Source organism: Hyla sarda, chromosome 13, assembly GCF_029499605.1.
Source record: "Hyla sarda isolate aHylSar1 chromosome 13, aHylSar1.hap1, whole genome shotgun sequence".
Lineage (NCBI taxonomy): Eukaryota > Metazoa > Chordata > Amphibia > Anura > Hylidae > Hyla > Hyla sarda.
In genome coordinates, this window is record NC_079201.1 from 48,575,014 (window position 1) to 48,597,666 (window position 22,653).

A 22,653-nucleotide genomic window follows, 5' to 3' on the forward strand; every position below is an offset into this window, starting at 1 on the left:
GGAAGGCAGGCTTCCTGGGGCAACCAGCGACCCTGGACAGTCCGGTCCCGGAACACACCTCCCCAACCCAGGAGACTCGCATCGGTAGTGACAATCTGCCACTGAAGAGGGAGAAAAGACCTCCCCAGAAGAAGGGGGAATGGAGTCACCAAAGCAGGGAACGCCAGAGGCAAAAGTATTCGACGGTCCAGGGACAAAGGAGATTTGTCCCACCTGGCCATGATGGCTAGTTGGAGAGCCAGATAATGGAACTGGGTGAAGGGGACAATCCGGCCCAAGACCTCAATACAGAAACGAAAATCGGAAACAGGAAAGGGCGTCGCAGGCGACGAACCCCCAACTGTAGAGAGCGCCTTTTGTCCAAAAGAAGACAGACCCAGGCTGCCGCTGTGTCGAAAAGGAGACGCAGGAAAATCAGAGACTGGGAGGGAGATAGATGTGACTTCTCCCAGTTGATCACCCAGCCGAAGGAGGTCAGGGTCTGCAGCGTAATCTGAAGACTCTTCAAATTCTCGGAGAGAGACTGTGCCTTGATCAAGAGATCGTCCAGGTATGGGAGGACTGAGATCCCCCGGCACCAAAGGACAGCGATGACCGCTGCCATGACTTTTGTGAAGACCCTGGGAGCCGTGGCTAGGCCAAAGGGGAGCGCCGCAAACTGAAAATGACCCTCTGGGACAGCGAAACGAAGAAAGCTCTGATGAGCCGGGAAGATAGGAATGTGAAGATAGGCATCCCGGATGTCTATCGAAGAAAGAAATTTGCCCTGGTCCATGGAGGCCACTACAGACCGGAGAGACTCCATACAAAAATGGCGGGGACGCAGATGGCGATTGAGTAACTTGAGGTCCAGGATGGGGCGAACCGAGCCCTCCTTTTTGGGTACTACAGAGGTTCGAGTAGAACCCTAAACCCCTTTCTTCCGCTGGAACTGGCACTATTACTCCCTGAGAGAGGAGAGAGCGTAGAGCAACCTAAAAGGTTTTTGGGGATGGAAACGAATTCTATCCGATAATCCCCTGAAATTACATCTCGTACCCAATGGTTCCTGGACCTGTGCCAACCAGACATCCTGAAAAAGACAGGCGACCTCCCACCCGAGAAAGTGTACGGGTGGGGGCGCCCCTTCAGGAAGAGGCGGGCTTACGGGTACCGGCTTTGGCCGAAAAGCTGCCAGATCGGTTATCCGACTTCCAAGAAGGGCGCGCCTTGAACGAGGGAGTTTTCCGAGGGGGAGGGTGCGCCTGTTTTGACGGGCGACCCGAGGCAAGCGGCCGAAAGGACGTTGCTTTCCGACGGGGGTCAGAGCGAGGAGGCTTGTTCTGCGGAAGAAAATAACTTTTACCTCCCGTAGCGTCGGAAATAAGATCATCCAAGGCAAAAGCCGAGCAGCGTGCAGATTCTAAAGCTGTGGAACAGAGAAAATCGCCAGCCTGAGAGAGCTGGAGAGCTGCATGTACCCAAGTACATGCACGTAGCCAAGTCCCCCCTGGTAACACCAGAAAGGATACCCTAGCAAAGCTGGGGAGCCCAAACAGACACCGCCTTGGCCACCCAAACGGAAGCAAAGGTGGGAAGCAAGGAGGACCCCGCTGCTTCAAAAGCGGACTTCACCAAATTTTCCACTTTCTTGTCTGCAGGATCCTTAAGTGACGTAAGGTAAGGTAGTAGATTTGGACAGGCAAGAGACCGGAGGATCAACCTTAGGTGGCACTGTCCACTTGGAAACTACGTCCTGAGGAAAGGGGAATCGGTCTTGAACCTTCTTGATTCCCTGAAATCTTCTCACCAGGTTTCCAAGCCGCATCCAACAAAGCATCAAATTCCGCATGGGAACTGAACGCCTTTGGAGTACGCCATGAGTGGCGAAAAGAGACTTCTGGATTTGAATCCAAAGGTCCAGGGTCCTCCAGCTGAAAGTCCATTTCGGACTTTGCTGAGTAAACCTCATGATCCAGAGTGGAATCTGAACAGTCGTCCGCCGCTTCCCCTAAGGAACGGGAACCTGCGGAGGTAACCCTAGACTGAGGAGAGGGGGACCTAGAACGAGGACCCGGAGAACGGCCCCTGGAACGGGAGCACCGTCTGTAAGCCGGAGAAGAAGAGCGAGACCGGCGAAAAGAGGGGCCACCTCGAGTGCGGTCTAGAGAGGTAATTGCCTTAGAATGCTTGGAAGCGCAGAAGAATAGCGCGTCAGGAGACACCGAACGCGATCCTCTGGGGGTATCCCACAGGGAGGACCGTTCTAAAGCAGAGACCACTGACTTGGATACCATAGCCAAATCAGAGATCGACTGGGTGAGGGAAGATACCCATTCCGGAGCAGGAAGGGGCCCCACGCATTCCGCCGGAACCTCAGGGACCACCGAAACCGACGGCGAGGTCAGGAGAGAGAGAGAGAGACGGCCACCCCCTAGCTCGATCCTCATTGGCTAAGAATGACCCCCAAGCGCGCGAACCAGCTGATAGGATTATCGTGACCCCTAGGTGTGCGCGCTGCAATTCCATTGGTAACCGCCGGCGGTGGGCGGAACTTAGCCACACGATTAGCCATACTATTAACCCCCAATGAGGTACCAGCATATAACCGAGGTATAAACCCGGACAAACAGAGGAGACGCCGCCCAGAGCAAGCGTCGCACGGAGCTCCAAAAGAGAAAGTAAAAACTCTGTCGGCCGCGCGAGCTCAGTGCAGAGCAGCTGCAAGAGCAGTGGCCGGCAAAGTTATGCCCCACACAAGCGAGAAGCAGTGCCGGGGAGGGAGAGGGAACTACTGTCCCGGAGCCCCGGCACTGAAAAGCAAAAAAATGAATGAATGAATGAAAACCCCAAATAAAAAATTAGCATACTCACCTCATATACATACTCACCTGAAGAAGTCTTTTTTTTATATATATATATCAACTGGCTCCAGAAAGTTAAACAGATTTGTAAATTAAGAAAAAACTATGTGGATGTGTGCAGCTCACAACTATTACGCACCGAGGTCAAACGGGGCAAGCAACTATACCTTAATTGCTAAAAAAGGAAAACCAAAAAATACAGTGTAGCCCGGACCTTCTAGGTGAGTATAAAATGGATATACGTGGATCGTGCTTCAATAATAATTATCTTTTAAAAATAAGATTTCACCACTTCTCACAGGGCCCTTGTGAGAAGAGCATACATAATAAAAGGCAACCTAACAATGTATTAGGCAATAGTATTAAAATTATACACTTGGCATAGAGTAATAGAATAAAATAGCAGAGTAAGATCTGTACCATACAAATATATTAGAAAGTTGCTCTTCTAGATGTTTAGGGTAAATATGTCCCTTTTTACATATAGTAGCAAACAGTCTGTATTATTAGAATTTGTTACCGGTCTGTGAATTGTAGCTTAGGCGGTGAGTATTGCTCCCGCAATAGCTGAGTGTCCGTGGTGTGCACAGTTCACTGTGCGGTGCTTCCAATTGTGAGCCTGGTCCAGTAGGGTCTGAGCGTGGTGGCAGTCGCTGTCGGATAAGGCGCTGGCAGGCGCCGAAGATCGTGATGGTGTCCGGGGACTGCTGGCGCTGGCGTGCGCTGGGGTTGGTATTCCTCACCGCTTCATTAGTTGGTAGACAGGACCATGTACTGGAGGGCTGGAAGTTCACCTCGTGGTGCCGGCGTGTGACGTCAGAGCCGGGATGGCTACACCAGGATAATTGCACCGGGATGGATCTGAACTGCTGAACCGGGTAGGTAGCAGAGTGAGAGCGCAAATGATGGTACAGTTCATGAAGTGTAACTGGCCATAGAATTTGGGCACAGTTCAAGTACTACTATGCCAGTAGATAACGACTAGACGCGTTTCAGGGTTGTATAGTATAACCCTTTCCTCAGTAGTCATGATAGTTGCCATAGATCATCAGTTGTTTTATATGGGCACAAATCCCACCCCTTAACACATTGATAGATAGTAATAAAAAGCATAAATGGATTCAATGGATCGGTTCACCTAGAGAGCAGTGCTAAGTATAGAGTAGTGTGTGAATTCTGTTGGAAAGTTGTAACGATGCGTTTTCCCAAACAGATGGTTTTTTTTTATATAATAAAGAGAAATAGTATTATATAACAGACAGTGTATTAGAAATAAATAAATAGGGGAATACAATAAAATACAATAAAATAAGAATGACACAAGAAAAGTAATAAAAATAATAATAAAATAAAATAAAAATAAATGTAAATAACCATAGATATAAAATAAAATTAGTTATAGTAGTCAAAATACACTGAAAATGAGAATAAAATTAAATAAAATATAAAAAAAAGAGAAAAAATGGGAATAAGAGTTTAGATATAAGGAATATAAGAATGAAAATAAGAAAAAGAAAGAAAAAGAAAAGTAAATAAAAATAAAAATAAAAGAAAAAGAAAAAGAAAGGAAAAATAAAAATAAAAATAAAATTAAAAAATAAAAAATAAATAATTGAAATAAAAATTAGTGATGGAAAATAAAAATTGTGATCGGATGAAACAAAATAAAATATAAATAAAATAAATAAATGATTATATGAAAAGATAATAGTGACATAAAATAATAATGGATAAAAGGACATCGTTGTAGATGAATCTATAGGGGATGAGGTCAGCCCATGGGATAACCCCTTGATGATCAAATAGGGGTGTTCCAATGGGCCGAGTAAATCCCCTATAAAAATCCGAAAAGTTCGAAGTTGGAGTTGAGTCCGCCAGATTCTAATGTTGCAAATTCAAATATTTTCTTGCTTTCCGCTTTGGACATTTTCAATAAGAAACTGCCCCCTCGCCAATCTTTTTTGATTAGCTGGAGACCGGTGAAGGAGAGAGAGGACATGTCACTATTATGAACTGTGGAGAAATGTGCGGACAGTGGATGTTTTAGGTTTTTGTTTTTAATATTATTAAGATGTTCAGCTATCCTCATTTTGAGGGCCCTTTTGGTTCGGCCATTATATTGCTTCTTACATCCACATTCTATAATATAAGACACCCTTTGAATTGCAAGTTATTAGATCTTCAATTTTCCATTTAAAAGTGTTAGTTTGAGAACAGATTTCTACAATATTAAAAACAAAAACCTAAAACATCCACTGTCCGCACATTTCTCCACAGTTCATAATAGTGACATGTCCTCTCTCTCCTTCACCGGTCTCCAGCTAATCAAAAAAGATTGGCGAGGGGGCAGTTTCTTATTGAAAATGTCCAAAGCGGAAAGCAAGAAAATATTTGAATTTGCAACATTAGAACCTGGCGGACTCAACTCCAACTTCAAACTTTTCGGATTTTTATAGGGGATTTACTCGGCCCATTGGAACACCCCTATTTGATCATCAAGGGGTTATCCCATGGGCTGACCTCATCCCCTATAGATTCATCTACAACGATGTCCTTTTATCCATTATTATTTTATGTCACTATTATCTTTTCATATAATCATTTATTTATTTTAATTTTATTTTTATTTATATTTTATTTTGTTTCATCCTATCACAATTTTTATTTTCCATCACTAATTTTTATTTCAATTATTTATTTTTTATTTTTTAATTTTATTTTTATTTTTATTTTTCCTTTTTCTTTTTCTTTTATTTTTATTTTTATTTACTTTTCTTTTTCTTTCTTTTTCTTATTTTCATTCTTATATTCCTTATATCTAAACTCTTATTCCCATTTTTTCTCTTTTTTTTATATTTTATTTAATTTTATTCTCATTTTCAGTGTATTTTGACTACTATAACTAATTTTATTTTATATCTATGGTTATTTACATTTATTTTTATTTTATTTTATTATTATTTTTATTACTTTTCTTGTGTCATTCTTATTTTATTGTATTTTATTGTATTCCCCTATTTATTTCTAATACACTGTCTGTTATATAATACTATTTCTCTTTATTATATAAAAAAAAAAACATCTGTTTGGGAAAACGCATCGTTACAACTTTCCAACAGAATTCACACACTACTCTATACTTAGCACTGCTCTCTAGGTGAACCGATCCATTGAATCCATTTATGCTTTTTATTACTATCTATCAATGTGTTAAGGGGTGGGATTTGTGCCCATATAAAACAACTGATGATCTATGGCAACTATCATGACTACTGAGGAAAGGGTTATACTATACAACCCTGAAACGCGTCTAGTCGTTATCTACTGGCATAGTAGTACTTGAACTGTGCCCAAATTCTATGGCCAGTTACACTTCATGAACTGTACCATCATTTGCGCTCTCACTCTGCTACCTACCCGGTTCAGCAGTTCAGATCCATCCCGGTGCAATTATCCTGGTGTAGCCATCCCGGCTCTGACGTCACACGCCGGCACCACGAGGTGAACTTCCAGCCCTCCAGTACATGGTCCTGTCTACCAACTAATGAAGCGGTGAGGAATACCAACTCCAGCGCACGCCAGCGCCAGCAGTCCCCGGACACCATCACGATCTTCGGCGCCTGCCAGCGCCTTATCCGACAGCGACTGCCACCACGCTCAGACCCTACTGGACCAGGCTCACAATTGGAAGCACCGCACAGTGAACTGTGCACACCACGGACACTCAGCTATTGCGGGAGCAATACTCACCGCCTAAGCTACAATTCACAGACCGGTAACAAATTCTAATAATACAGACTGTTTGCTACTATATGTAAAAAGGGACATATTTACCCTAAACATCTAGAAGAGCAACTTTCTAATACATTTGTATGGTACAAATCTTACTCTGCTATTTTATTCTATTACTCTATGCCAAGTGTATAATTTTAATACTATTGCCTAATACATTGTTAGGTTGCCTTTTATTATGTATGCTCTTCTCACAAGGGCCCTGTGAGAAGTGGTGAAATCTTATTTTTATAAATAAAAGATAATTATTATTGAAGCACGATCCACTTATATCCATTTTATACTCACCTAGAAGGTCCGGGCTACACTGTATTTTTTAGATTTGTAAATTACTTCTATTAAAAAAAATCTTAATCCTTTCAGTACTTATGAGCTTCTGAAGTTAAGGTTGTTCTTTTCTGTCTAAATCCTCTCTGATGAAACCTCTCGGGAAACGCCCAGTTTAGAAGCAAATTCCCATAGCAAACCTCTTCTAAACTGGGCGTTTCCTGAGACAGGTGTCATCAGAGAGGATTTAGACAGAAAAGAACAGCCTTAACTTCAGAAGCTCATAAGTACTGAAAGGATTAAGATTTTTTAATAGAAGTAATTTACAAATCTGTTTAACTTTCTGGAGCCAGTTGATTATATATATATATATATATATATATATATATATATATATATATATATATAAGTTTTTTCCTGGAATACTCCTTTAATATTAGGTTGCACAACCTTTGGAAAAAATAACTGAAATCAGTTGCTTCCTATAACCATCAATAAGCTTCTTACACCTCTCAGACGGAATGCTGGACCACTCTTCCTTTGCAAACTGCTCCAGGTCTCTTATTGGAAGGGCGCCTTTTCCAAACAGAAATTTTAAGATCTCTCCACAGGTGTTCAATGGGATTTAGATCTGGACTCATTGCTGGCCACTTCAGAACTCTCCAGCGCTTTGATGCCATCCATTTCTGGGGGCTTTTTGATGTATGTTTGGGGTCATTTTCCTGCTGGAAGACCCAAGATCTAGGACACAAACCCAGCTTTCTCACACTGGGCTGTACAGTGCGACCCAAAATCTGTTGGTAATCCCCAGATTTCATGATGCCTTGCACACATTCAAGGCACCCAGTGCCAGAGGCCGCAAAACAACCACAAAAAAAATCATTGAACCTCCACCATATTTCACTGTAGGTACTGTGTTCTTTTCTTTGTAGGCTTCGTTCCGTTTTTCGGTAAACAGTAGAATCATGGGCTTTACCAAAAAGCTCTATCTTGGTATTATCGGTCCACTAGACGTTTTCCCAGAAGGATTTTGGCTTACTCAAGTTCATTTTGACAAAATGTAGTCTTGCTTTTTTATGGGTCTCCTGCCATAGCGTTTCATTTCATTTAAATGTTGACTGATATTCAAGCCGTCCTGCAGGCTCAGGGAGCATCAGTGTCAGCGCGAACTATCTTTGAAACTTGTTTGGGGCTGCTTAGCCACCATCCGGATTATCCTGCATTGACACCTTTCATCAATTTTTCTCTTCCGTCCATGCCCAGGGAGATTAGCTACAGTGCCATGGATTGCACACTTCTTGATAATGTTGTGCACTGTGGAAAAAGGCAAATCTAGATCTCTGAAGATGGACTTGTAACCTTGAGATTGTTGATATTTTTCCACAATTTTGGTTCTCAAGTCCTCAGACAGTTCTCTGTCAGTTCTGGTGTCCATGCTTAGTGTGGCACACACACAATGCAAAGACTAAGGGAACTTTTTATCTGCTCTCAGTGTTGATTTTTATATTGCCCACACCTGTTACTTGCCCCAGGTGAGTTTAAAGGAACATCACATGCTTGAAACAATCTTATTTATCCACAATTTTGAAAAGGTGCCAATAATTTTGTCCAGCCCATTTTTGGAGGTTGGTGTGACATGTTCCAAGTTGCTATTTTTCCTCCCATTTTTCGTTTAGTTCCAGTACAAACAAAGGGGTGCCAACATTTACAGTCATGACAGTATGTGTATTAGTAATATACATTGATTAAAAAAGGTGTATATTTTTTTGGGTGAAAGAATGCTGTCCCTGCAGCTACTGCCTGTGTATCTCTATGAGGAGTCCAAATACAGGAAGTGATGGCAGAACAAGCAGGGCTCTCTGCAGGCTCCTTGCTTGTCAATCATCCTGTTTGAGCCAAGGATGTGTCACAGAGTCTCACTGCACAGAGCCCTGCTTCCACCCTCCATACTTCCTGTATTTGTACACTTCCAGAGACACACAGATAATAGCTGTAGGGACAAAAATACACACTTTTTTTTAAACAAATGTATATAACAAATATACATATAAAATTGTATTATCAACATTATATAAACATTTTTGTTGACAGGTACACTTTAAAAGCTTTTAGAACCCACAAACGGCAAAAAGGCCAGATTTACTACTGTAATGCACCAGAATTCTGGCGTAAATTTAACCAAGTAATTGGCATGCATTACTTGCACCACATATATTATGACTTTTAAACACATTTCTGTTGTGCCCCACTATGATGTGACACTGTGCACCAAAAATGTGTAAGCCAACTTAAAGCTGGTCTACGTTTACAATGTCCTTAAGAATTCGATTTTTTTTCTGTATTTGTGTGGTAATTTGCGCCACTTACCTGATGGGTCTCCCAAATATATTGGTGTTTTCTTCACATCGCCTCAGTCCTTCCTCATTAATGGATAGCACCTAATTCCAAGCAAGAAAGAAAAATAATAATGCTCATGATTTTAAAAGCAGGACTTAAATGAGAAACACACACACACCCCATACAAACATACCTGGCACAGATTTTTATAGGACCTATGATATCATTGATTTGATTTGTTTAGTGACATTAGTAGGGAATTCCAGCAGCTATCACCATGATAAGATATAACCAACTTTTCATAAAACATTTTACAGGAAACAAACAAAAAACCCTGTATTTCAGACTGACATGGCTCACAAAGATCTGATTAGTTTTTGTTCTGTGTCCTGATTGGAGAGTTTTTTTTTTTTTTTTTTGCGCTAATCAGATATATGTGAACCTTAGCTATGTGTAAGAGCCATGTAGGCCTGAAATTCATTGGCCTAAAATGTCATCATGGCAATGGATGTTGAAATCTCCTGCTGTTACATGTGGTCCCCAGCACATAGATGCTTCTGGTCTGGAGGTGCAGTGAAGCTGCTCTATGGCTAGTTCTGCTTCTTTATTGGATCCTTACTTAGAGTGGACTTTTTCACTAACTAGAATTGTACAGCATTCTAGAATTCACTAGCCTGGATATAAAAGAACCAATGCATGCAAATGATTATATGCTACTTATAAATATATTCTTAAAAGTTGTGCCCTGTTTTGCATGTTTCTGAATCCATGCTCCCCATGTTCAGCCAGCCCTCTGCCCCATCCATATGACAATCCAGTGCATAAGATGGCCGCATGCGACGATAAACATAATTCATTGGCCACCATCCTAACACAATGTGGAAAGGAAACTAGTGGAGAAGCAGTGGAGGGGGTTACATGCCTCATCACACACTCCTACTCCCACAGCCATGTAATGGGAGGGCAAACCAAAAGGACACAGTATTCAAAGCAAGGGGGCATGACTTGAGAAATATACCAAACAGAAGAAAAGAATACACAAGTAAATAGAATATATCTATCATTAACATGCATTGCTTTCTTTAGCTGTAAAGTGGCCACCTCTAAGTAATGCTCTCCAAACTGTGGCTGCCTGGTTACTGGAAATCGCCAACTCCCAGCATGCTCTAAAGTTCAGGTACACAACTTTCTAACTAAACCTGTTTCTCTTACAGATGTTGCCTCTGTGCACCAATCCTAGAGACAGAGAGCAATGGGGTGACAGATGCATAGTAAGAGCAATTGTTATATAGGGTAAAATCTGATGATTGGTTCCCTTTTAACACTTGGCAAAGCGTTATATAGGGTAAAATATTTATCCTCACCATCCCCGAGGGATGCTCCTGCCCCCGGGATGGTGAGGTTATGAAGTTATAAACTAGTCACCGTCGTGCCCGTAAGTAGTCCCCTGGGCAGGGAGCTCCTCTCACCTAGTCCCGTTCTTCAGCTGGCAGCGACGCTCCCTCTTGATTGACGGGCCGCATAATTGCTCTGCTCAGTCTGTTCAGTGAGCAGAGCCATGACACGCCCCATCAATCAAGCGGAGGGGGCGTCGCTGCCAGCCGAAGAACGGGACTAGGTGAGAGGAGCTACCTGCCCAGAGGACTACTTGGGCGCGCAGCGGTGAATAGTTTATAACTTCATATCCTCACCATCCCTGAGGGCAGGAGCATGCCTCGGGGATGGGGAGGATAAATATTTTACCCTATATAACGCTTTCTAAAGCGTTATATAGGGTAAAATCTGATGATTTGTTCCCTTTAAACTTACGATCAGGAGGTGTTGTCCACTGTGTGCTAATGTTAGGGATATCACAGTCAACTTACATGTCTGAGTAAGGACTCTTCACCAAGGGCTCTGACCAAACCTTTTGTGTCCATCTGTCCCAGCCTTAGAACGTATAATGGACGACCATCTGTAAAGGATAATAAACATATCAATGAGTCAGGGATTGCGTGTTGTGAAGAACAATTGCTCTTTCTACCTATGAAGTGGTGGAGCTCATTCTTGGCATATGTATACAAGCCCGTTTAAAAAGGGGGTATCGGGGAGGTAAAAAAAAAAAAAAATCAACAAACTCCTCTACCTTCCCCTGGAGCTCCCGATTGTGACCTTTTCAGGTCCCCTGTAGCTCCTACTGCTTCCTACTTCTGAGAAAGCTCTCACAGCTGCCTTCACTTCAATTTGAAAACCTCCTCTAATTGATAGTGGAACCTGCATGTCACCAAGTCATAATATTATATATATTTATATATATATTATATATACTCTGCTGGATATATATATATATATATATATATATATATATATATATATGCCCAGCAGAGTAACAAGAGAGGTGGATAGGGCATAGCGCGTGGATACACAGCAGTTGGGAGGAGAAACGCAGATACTAAAAGGCTTGTGAACTGAATTAAAGTACGAGGGACGGTGTCAAGCTGGCCGGCCTGAGGGGAGTTTGTTTTGTGGTGAGATCGGAGACTGCTCCCAAAAAGTATTTTTCTTTGTATTATAATTTCATAAAAAGTTTTTGCAAATGACAGGTACATTTTAAGAGATGCAACATGGCCACCATTAAAAAAAAAAAAAAAAAAAAAAGCTACATTGTTTTCGTAATTTTCAAGTTATGGAAACAGTAGCCTAGATCTTCTAGGAGTTATTGAAATGACATAGCTAGATTCTGTGGGAAAAATCAATATATATTGTATCTGTTCACTGAGCTGCAGTACCATCAGTCCATGGACATGAGGGGCGCTGATTCCAAAAGAAAGCAGACACTTTTTTCTAAACTCTTACAGCCTCTTTAAATGCTGGATCTGAATTCAGAGCTAATTTCAGGTAGGTTTTCCAATGAAGGAAATGCTCTAAATCTTCTTTTCAATAAATGAACTAATGCTACATATTATTTAACCTGTAATGTTGTAAGGCCTTATACACACACACACCACATTTTATATACATATGAAAGCTTTACAAGGTACGAACCCTTGTCGTGATGGTGCCAGCCTCCAGCATAATAATCATGCAGAACCTGTGGAGGGTTCCATGTGCTCAGTAGGTAGTCTACTTGATGCTGTTTTCGCCAGGTGAGTGATTGGCACAAGATTTCTCTAGATTTATCAATATTAAAGTCGCGGGCACGAAGGAATCTCAGAATGTGCTCATCTTTGGGAATCTAGACAAAAGGCATTAAGATTAACCAGTATTAAGACTGTATAATAAATAATAAAACCATATCCCAAAATCTTACGGGGATGCAACCATTGTGATACTTTTCTCATAAACATCATATCTGAAGTAAGCACCTACTTTGCCCTTATGAGTTTCTTGCAGCCACTGTCGCAGACGTATGAGGCAGCTCTCCTGCAACGGTGTCAGATCTCCCAAATAACGCTTAATGTAATCTGCATCCAACTTATCTAAATAGAAAAACAGCAACAGGATAAGGACTTTATGGGACACTAACAAGGTCATTCTTCTGATCCTAGTCTGAGATACAGTATCCTTTATGTGGATCCTCAAACTGTCTGCTATAAGAGTAAACCAGGAACTATAAAGAATTATCCCAAGGACACACATTGGGGGAGATTTATCAAAACCTGTCCAGAGGAAAAGTTGCTGAGTTGCCCATAGCAACCAATCAGATCGCTTCTCAGCAACTTTTACTCTGGACAGGTTTTGATAAATCTCCCCCATTATGCCTGAAACCTGAAAAGTTGTCCAATGACCAAGTAAAGATGCTATAAGTAATTTAAAGAAATGTAACCCTGCATCTAAAACGATAAATAACGGTTTTTGGAGGAAGATATGCTTCCATGGTCTCTTGATACAAAAAAAAAAAAAAAAAGAAACCAACTACAAACTGAAAAAACAAAATGATTCAGCAGTCACATCTTTCCTCTACATCTTACATATGGTAAATTAAAGTGTACTTGCCATTAGCAAAAACTTTTAATATAAATGTAGAACATAACATATGTAAATTTGTAATATACATGGGTTAAAAAAATGTGTATATTTTTGTCCCTGCAGCTATTGCCGGTCTCTCTGTAAAGAGACCAAATACAGGAAGTGAGGAGGGGGGGGGGAAGGGCTCTGTGACATGCCCCCGGCTCACACAGCAGGATGATTCACAAGCCAGGAGCCTGCACAGATCCCTGCTTGTCCTGCCCTCACTTCCTGTATTTGGTCTCCCTACAGAGACACACAGGCAATAGCTGCAGGGAGAGCATTTTCAGCCAAAAATATACACTTTTTTTTAACCAAAATTATACTACAGATTTCAATTTAGATGTTATTATCTACATTATATAAAAAGTTTTTGCCAACGACAGGTACACTTTGACAATTTGTGGGAAACAGAAGCATGGTAATGTGACTGTACCATCAGACTACTAAGGAGTTTATAGTCTGTTACTGTGAGATCACATGGATTTCCAAAGACGCTATTGATACAAATAAAAATATATTCTTAACTTTAAATTGTTAAGTACCTTAAATTTTCTACTTTAGATAAATGTGAATAATAAAATAATTGAGTGCTTATATAGTATAAGGTAAGTGGTTACATTCCCCGAATGAATTAGATCTATGTACTGCTTTAATTAAGAAACAAGCTCATCTACATCTGACTATTTATGAGCTATGCAGAACATTCAAGCTCCAACACGCACCATCTGGAGTACTGCTGAGTGCCTCTGTAGGGCTGGATGATGTGGGAGGACCATCTCTGCTACTGTGCCCATCAGCAGAAGTCATGGTAGGTATGTTTTGTGCAGGGGACACCGCATGAGTTGAGGTAGATGTCGGACTCTCTTGCAGCTGCTTGGGGGCAGGGGTCCAGCGAGGCAGCTGTGTAATGCCCTCATCCTCCATTTGCTTCAAGTAATACTCTATGATTTCTTTACCCTAAAGATTTAAACAGCTCGTCAGCTTTGTACACACTGGTGACACATTTTAACACCATAAATGCCATGACTGGTAGCCACTTGCCTTTTTGATATTGCTGGTGTACTGTTTCATTGCAATCTTCTCTACTGTGCTCTCAAAACCAAAGAATGATTTGATGTCCAGGCTAGCAGACTGTTCAAAGCAGGTCCAGTCATCATTCTCAGGATGTACCTGCGGGTTAAATGAAGAATGGTTCTTCTATACAGTTTAACACAAACGTGTATATGTGATTTAAAAATAAATAAATCTAAATGTCTAAAAAGTTTTATTCAGTTGAGGGTCTCAGTGCTGAGATCCCCACCCAATCAGGAGAATGTCAAAACATGTCAGTTGGGTTTCATTGCCGAGACCCCCACCAATCAGGAGAATGAAATGAAGATTGCAGTAGCATGCATCCCTGACTTGTTGTGATCTCCATCCTGGGGCCATCCAGAGAAGCTTACAGCAATCTCCATCCAGAGTCTCAGTAGCATAGTCCTATTGATTTGAGATAATCCTATACAACCCACTCTTGTAATGTAGGCTTGTTGAGAAATCCCAAGTGCAACTACCATATACTTACAGTGTAACAGCAATACTCATGAATTACAATACGGCTAGCAAAGGTCTCGTTGTAAGCTTCAATGTGCAGAGTGCGGTCTCGTCTGTTTAAGGAATTTTTCTGGATAAAGTATACATAGTCTACACCAGCAATCTAAAAAATAAAGAAAAATGTTTCACCGTCTACAATAATAAAATGTTTGACTGTTTAACACTTTAAGTGCCCAAGTAGGTGCAGGGGAAGTCTAACATGTGCCCTGGCTTCTGATGGCTCCATCTTAGGCTGTATTACAGCTAGAGAGAAGCTCAGGATAGTGGTTCTTGTTGTTATACAGGCTGCGAGCCATCAGAAGTAGGGTTGGGAGCTGAGAACTGCATATACTTGCAGCTGACACCTGCCGATTGTGCTTCCACAAGATTCATGGCTTTAAAACAAGATCAAGGTGCCATTTCTAGTCAGAGATAAATATGGTTAAAGTATAAGCTACATAATAGTGCTGCTTCATTTATTCCATAGATTAGAGGAGGAAGGGTGCCAGCAGGGGAGCGTCTGTAGACATAGGAGGCAGGAGTGTTATGAAGAGTCCTCCTCCTGTCTCTATCACTGTCGATCATCCCAGAGGAAGGGACAATAGACTTTTGCTCATGTTACCCCTCCCCAATCAGAGAGCATACTTTTTTCTAGAATAGGAGTGAGAGGAGGAGAACTGGATCATCATAACCTCTGCCCCAAACTGGAAGTGGGGCTAGTATAGTTTATTATTTTATATCTCCTACCATCCCCTCACCTGTATAATTTTTTAATTAGCCCAGGAAACACCAAGTACTGTATATAAAACCATGGAAGGGAGAAGCTAAAATAACTGCATTAAAGAAAAAAAAAAAAAAGGAAATCCAATACAAGAGACACAAATATATCTTTTTGCTCTCTGCAGCATGACAAATAAAATGCTGGCTGGTACCACAATGACACTCTCTTAGTAGGAGATAAATGAAGAGTATAAAGACAGGAGCAAAACAGTGACTCTAGTCCATCTGTATGTCAGCAACATAAGCCTTCCCAGACTCCTCAATGACATATGGATAACATCCTGCTGCAGCTCAGGAGACATGTATTTTACCAAGCTTACACTCATAACACCTTGTTAAAAGCTTTTAGTTTGTATAGTCAACATACACTGTTTTCAGTTGATAAAAGGGAACCCACCATCAGAGTATGTGTTGGACTAACCTTTTTGAGGAGTCGTGGAGCATCCACATCCAGTTTGCAACGTCTCTCTACCACATGTACTGCGCCATCCTCACTAAGGAACTCACTCATTATATCACTACCAACAAACATAGGAATGAGATGACAAGTGGGGAATCGACGCTGGTAGGCCTGCAGAAAGAGGAGGGGGAAGAAAACGGTAAATTCAAACAACCAAAAAAAAAGCTGAAATAATACTGTGTCCCAGCTAAGATTTAAGTTATAACTATAAGAAAACTTTGCTCAATTTTGCACAGACTATCACACCAAATCCAGCAGCCAAATTACCGGTATTGCAGAAATGTATGTGGCTTAAATATAGGAAACCACACTAACTTTTGCAGAAGTGCCATAAACAGATTCTATTCTTACTACACTGCAGAAAAGCATAGTGAAGTGTATGAAGAATTTACCCCTTTTTTTGCAGCCAGTACTTCTAAAAAGGGGATATAGGATACAAACTGAAGTTATCAGTGCCGAGTTATGCCCCTGTAAAGTTCTGCTCTTTGGTCCAAGGATTGCATTTTGAGGAGAGGCCCCTGCTGACCTATAGAACCAGGTATTTATTCTGATCGCCATATTGGTCTCGGGAAGTAATTTTTCATCTGTCATGGGGCAATTAGCATCAGCCTCATGGGAAGTTTTAGCCTCTCTCTAAATCAACACAGTAGGGTTTTAGGTTGAACTCTATGGACTTGATGTCTTTTTTTTTCTTTTAACCTTACAAACTGTGCCATACCGCACCATGGTTAAAGACTACAAAGAAAACTATGTAAATAGACCACAGGATAGGGCATAAGCAGCTAATCGTGGGAGTCTGACCGCCGGGACACTATGATCTCCAGAACAGGACCCAGCTCAGTGAGGAGCTAGTACGAAAGACAGCAAGTGCTCCATTAATTTCTATGGGAGCACCGAACAGAATAGAGTACAGCACTTTGGCATCATCGGCGCTCCCATAGAAATTAATGGAGTGTGTGCCATCTACCAGTAGTCCCCCAGCCCCGCTACTTATCTCCTTTAAACACTAAATATACTTGAAAGATTCAAAAAAATATATAGTAGACATTAAAAGAGCTTTCCATTTACATATAGTAGGTACACTTTGATCCATTCATCGCATAGCTTCGGCCTTTCTGCCATATAAAAGAAAATCTCTAAGGAAAATCAATAACCAATATTTCTCATCAAAATACCCAGTATGCAACCTTTCAGTTATAGCGTTAGCGGGGGCACATGAACATCCGTTGGAGCAGATTGATCATCCCCTCCCAAAACGAGGACCGCCCCAGAGTATGTGCCTCCGTAAGATGATACAGTCCCATCCAATAAAGTCTCACAGGTTTTAGATAAGAAAAAAGATGAAAAACTCAGTAAGCTTGCCATTATTGGCTGTATACAGGCCTGTCTTCCCTTATGACATAGTGATCTCATGGTATTGACGGTGTGGGTGTACATACAGTGGTCCAAAGTATATAACACCAGGGACAGATAGCACACCCCTGATATTTCCCAAATAAAAAAAATAAAAAAAGAGATAAGATAGCATTCAAAATACCCATGGCCTTGGAAAAAATCTATGTCACCAAATTTGTTGTCTATCCAATTGAGTCTTAACAGAGATTGCAGTCATAGTACCAGTGCTCCATGTTCCCAGAATATATTATTTGAACAAGTCCATTACTGTGCAGTTTCTATTGTACTTTTAAAACGCTCACTTGGCCATGTTCACTACAGCTACTTATTCTCCTTGACTGAATTGGGTCATAAGAGGGAACACAGCTGTACACCGCTTTGGGACATAAAAGAATAGAGGGAAAGGGGCATGTGAGATGACAGAAGGGAAAAGTCACCGACAGCTCTTGGGAAGAATATTATTGTGTAGAAGGATAGGACATTAGGCCCAGAAACTTAGAAAACCCACTGGCAATGTTAGAACTCTACACACGGTAGAATATTTCCACTGCAGATTACTAGAAACCCCCAGTAAATAAAAATGTTACCGCTGCTACATTGAAAGGGGTGAAATCCAAAACAAATGTGTAACATAACTCTGTGTCCCATAAGGAAGATGTGGATAAGAGTGCATTCACATAATACTTTTGGCATACGGCTGCCAGATATGACGGGGAAATTTAAAAACCAGTAGCCGCCATATCCCCGCCGCATCCTATTCATTTAAAATGAGCTGGTCGGAGTCAGATTGCAACTCCGGTCTGCTCATTTTTGCACCATAGTCCGTTTTGATGCCAAGCTGAAAACCGTGGTATGCTGGGATTTTCAGTATGGCAATAAAACTGATACAGTGCAAAAATGAGCAGATTGGAGTCGCAATCTGATTCCTTTGCCACCAGAGTGTGGGATACGACACTGCTGCTTAGCTCAAAAGCTGGTCTGGCACTAAACTTGTGCTAAGACTTGAAACAATCAGGAATCTTCAGCCATATTTCTCTTCATCCAAGGCAGCTGCTATAAGACTGTCAAGCTAGTTGAGGCATATTCACTTCACTCTATTGCTTGACACCAGGGCAAGACTACAATGCAGTCAATTCCTCTGGTGGAATGTTTGCAGTGTGAACAAGCCCATGGCAGTGCAAGCCCAGTGTCGCTCTCCCACCCCCTTCTGTCGAGGCATCCATACAGATGCTCAGCAAGTTCTGCGCACGAGATATATGCATTTTTTTTTTTACCCCCCCAAAAAAATGTTAGTCTAATTCAGATCTAATGTCTGAATTTTGTGCCCTTTGCTAAAAAAACGAATATAAAAAGGACCAACAGTACGAACATGTGTAAAATAAATTTATTTACGCTAAAACACGAACTGATAATGGCCATGAACACAGCTGAAATTTATGTATAAAAAAAAACCACATAAATATAAAAAAAAAACACGTATAGTGTTGCAGAAGTTGATGCTCCCAAAACACAAATGAGGGTTAAACTTCCCTGATATACAACATTACAACCTGGCTTGCCTCTATCGACACTGTATTGATTGGCTTAGGGGTGGGGAAATGTTCTCGAATACTGCATTGGAATCGGATTTGGTTCACCCATGGTCATTGGCGGGTTTATTACATACCAAATTAGGTGCTATCCCTAAGGGTATAAAGGGCTCTTGCATAGTGAGGGACACAGTGGCAGCGTGGAAGAAGGGTCGCTCGCTGATGCGACTGCCATTTTCACTTAGTAAGCATATGCCGCTATGGACCATGGCTGAATTCCCCATGGGTAGGGACAACAGCATGTTCGGAGTGTGGAGAGAGGCTGGTATTATGAAGGTCCAACACCTGTTGAGCCAGACGGAAAATAGATACTTATCCTTTGAGGAATTGTCCTCAGCCTACTCTCTTGGCCCCCGAACACTTTCTTCCATACCTACAATTAAAAGCCTTCCTGGAACCTAGATTGAGGGACTTTGCTAGAGAGAGCGTACCCAACTCATTTGACCTCTTTATAACATCAGACACAGGTTTCCACTCCCTGGCGGGACTATATAGACATTTACACAGAAGGGGGGAGGATACAACGTTTCAGTCCATGTTTCGTTATTGGGAGGAGAAGTTAGACAGGCGGGACCTAGCACTTCCCATAGTAGAGGGTTGGACGAAGGTTTGCAAGGCTGCCATTAATGAAGTTTGGAGGGAAACAGTTTAACCCCTTAAGGACTCAGGGTTTTTCAGTTTTTGCACTTTCGTTTTTTCCTCCTTACCTTTTAAAAAATCAAAACCCTTTCAATTTTCCACCTAAAAATCCATATTATGGCTTATTTTTTGCGTCGCCAATTCTACTTTGCAGTGACATTAGTCATTTTACCCAAAAATGCACTGCGAAACGGAAAAAAAAAAATCATTGTGCGACAAAATCGGAAAAAAAAGATGCCATTTTGTAACTTTTGGGGGCTTCCGTTTCTACGCAGTGCATATTTCGGTAAATTACACCTTATTATTCTGTAGGTCCATATGGTTAAAATGATACCCTACTTATATAGGTTTGATTTTGTCGTACTTCTGGAAAAAATCATAACTACATGCAGGAAAATGTATACGTTTAAAAATTTCATCTTCTGACCCCTATAACTTTTTTATTTTTCCACGTACAGGGCGGTATGAGGACTCATTTTTTGCGCCGTGATCTGAAGTTTTTATCGGTATGATTTTTGTTTTGATCTGACTTTTTGATCACTTTTTATTCATTTTTTAATGGTATAAAATGACAAAAATAAGCTTTTTTGGACTTTGGAATTCTTTTGCGCGTACGCCATTGACCGTGTGGTTTAATTAATGATATATTTTTATAGTTCGGACATTTACGCACGCGGCGATAGCACATGTTTATTTTTTTTTTTACACTTTTTTTTAGGGGAAAAGGGGGGCGATTCAAACTTTTATTAGGGAAGGGGTTAAATGACCTTTATTAACACTTTTTTTTTTTACATTTTTTTGCAGTGTTATAGGTCCCATAGGGACCTATAACACTGCACACACTGATCTCCTATGCTGATCACTGGCGTGTATTAACACGCCTGTGATCAGCGTTATCGGCGCTTGACTGCTCCTGCCTGGTTCTCAGGCATGGAGCAGTCATTCGTTGATTGGACACCGCTTTGACCGCCGCTTCTAAAGGGTTAATACTGCACATGGCTGCGATCGGCGATGTGTGGTATTAGCCGCGGGTCCCGGCCGTTGATGAGCGCAGGGACCGACGCGATATGATGCTTCATATAGCGGGAGCCGGCGCAGGACGTAAATATACATCCTGCGTCGTTAAGGGGTTAAGCTCATGCACCACGCCACGTATGGGTTCACTTTCCCTAGGACCCCTGATCGTCCAGACCGTATTGAAAATAACCCGAAGTGTCATACCTACAGGTCTGACTTAATGCATGGCCTGGTGGGATGTTCTGCTGTCAAATGCTTGTGGGTATCGCTCTTTGAGATTCTGCGGGGTAAATTACGAATCTCTGTGCTGATAGATCCGGCGCTGGTGATTCTTCATGTGTCCCGGGAGGGTAGTGACCTGACCCTTCTGATTCACTTGTTCATTTTAGTAACTAAACGATGTCTACTGGCTCATTGGCTGAAACCCTCATTGCCGTCTATTGCGGAGATTTTTCTACAAATGAAGAAATACCTATTTTTTGATGTCACTGATCTCCGACGCTCTAAAGCAAAATAGGTGAAGGCCTTTTTTAAGAAATGGAAGTCTTTTCTGACTTTCTTCTGTACAGATGACGAAATTAGGAGGGTGATGGAACAGTTTAGAGATACATCATGGTATCTTACACGCTCTATTTCAGGGACTTTGGGAAGGTTAGAATTATAGACTGTTTGTTTGGAGGGTCATTCTTCTGATCCAGGGCTGTCAGGTGCTGGTGAACCCAGACTGCGCTTATCTTTTGATATCTGATACTGTTATGTCATAGGCTTATGCTTTCTTTTCGTTTACTGGATGTCTCACGTATTGGACCGAATAATTACCATTGGGGGGATTGGGTTGCCTTGGGGTTTTCTTGGGGCAAGTGAGGGGGGTTGTTAGGAGTCTTATCGAATCTTGTTATAATGTTGTGTACAGTTTTGCATCAGATATCTACTTTTGTAATTCTCCCAGGGTATTGTCCTGGTAAATATTCCTTTATACTTGTGAAAATCAATAAAAATAGGTTTAAAAAAATAAATAAATAAACAAACAAACATGTAGCCCTAGGTATTATGACCAAGTAACAATTACTGATGTGATGGATAAAAATAAATAAAATGAGTGATTCATATAAATAAATCATGACTGATACTTGGTCATCATAATACTTAGGGCTACTTTGAGGACTGCTCCTGTCTGTTACCTATTTCTGGTCTCTGTACTATCCTGTGTTTACGCATTTTGCAGTTAACCTCAGTATTCCCTAGACAAATCTTATCGTGAGCTGCACAGCACATTCTTTCCTGTTCATTTTTATAGAGGAAATCTACTATAGCTCGCAGCTCGGGTAGACTTCTACGAGAAGGGCTCGGCAGCAGCTAAAGTGCAAGATCCATTGAAGGGGTACCCGGGCAACTAAACCCATAAGCCCATTTTCTAAATATCAGTCATTAGCTATATAGAGCAGTTTCCCTGTTTTCAGCTGTCACTTACATGCAGGGAGTGAGAGAAAGAAGTTATAATACGATCCTGCTGGTCTCTGGGCAAAGCCCTTACTGATACTAACCCCCACCCACCTGGACGACAAACACCATGTGATTTATGTCTTCACAGCCACAACTCCCCTCCCTGTGTGAGGATCTTGCTGGCAGAGCAGCCCAGTCTCCTCAGCACATAATGCTGCTCTTTTCCTGCTGTAGATCTTATCACTGATGGCTGCCATTCAGAGCATAGAATGATTTATTGATGGGGGTAAGGATTGTTTGAAAGAAAAGACTTGTACAGTGTGTGCTGCAGACTGTGTATACAACACAGCACGCACACAGATAGTAAACAATTGGCTAGCAGCCATTACACAGAGCCACACTGACTGCTGGGAGTTGAAGTCTGGGCTGCAACAAGGAAAAATAATATTGAGGCGACAACAGGGGTCACAGGAGCTGGCAAAAAGTCACATGGATAACTACTGGGGACACAGAACAGGTATTGTGGTGGCTT

General features: G+C 41.5%; 1 protein-coding gene across 6 annotated transcripts in view; it reads right to left on the bottom strand.

Annotated features, from left to right (window-relative positions):
* The window catches only part of SEC14L1 (SEC14 like lipid binding 1), a 70,483-nt gene that overhangs the window by 12,825 nt on the left and 35,005 nt on the right, over window positions 1-22,653 (bottom strand). For all 6 annotated transcript variants that reach the window (XM_056550696.1, XM_056550698.1, XM_056550700.1 and 3 more), the window contains 8 exons: window positions 16,000-16,149; window positions 14,791-14,922; window positions 14,271-14,399; window positions 13,952-14,186; window positions 12,588-12,697; window positions 12,264-12,453; window positions 11,105-11,193; window positions 9,270-9,340 (listed from right to left, as the gene is read on the bottom strand). In XM_056550696.1, coding sequence (XP_056406671.1) covers window positions 9,270-9,340; window positions 11,105-11,193; window positions 12,264-12,453; window positions 12,588-12,697; window positions 13,952-14,186; window positions 14,271-14,399; window positions 14,791-14,922; window positions 16,000-16,149 — 1,106 coding nt within the window. The remainder of the gene's footprint in view (window positions 1-9,269; window positions 9,341-11,104; window positions 11,194-12,263; window positions 12,454-12,587; window positions 12,698-13,951; window positions 14,187-14,270; window positions 14,400-14,790; window positions 14,923-15,999; window positions 16,150-22,653) is intronic.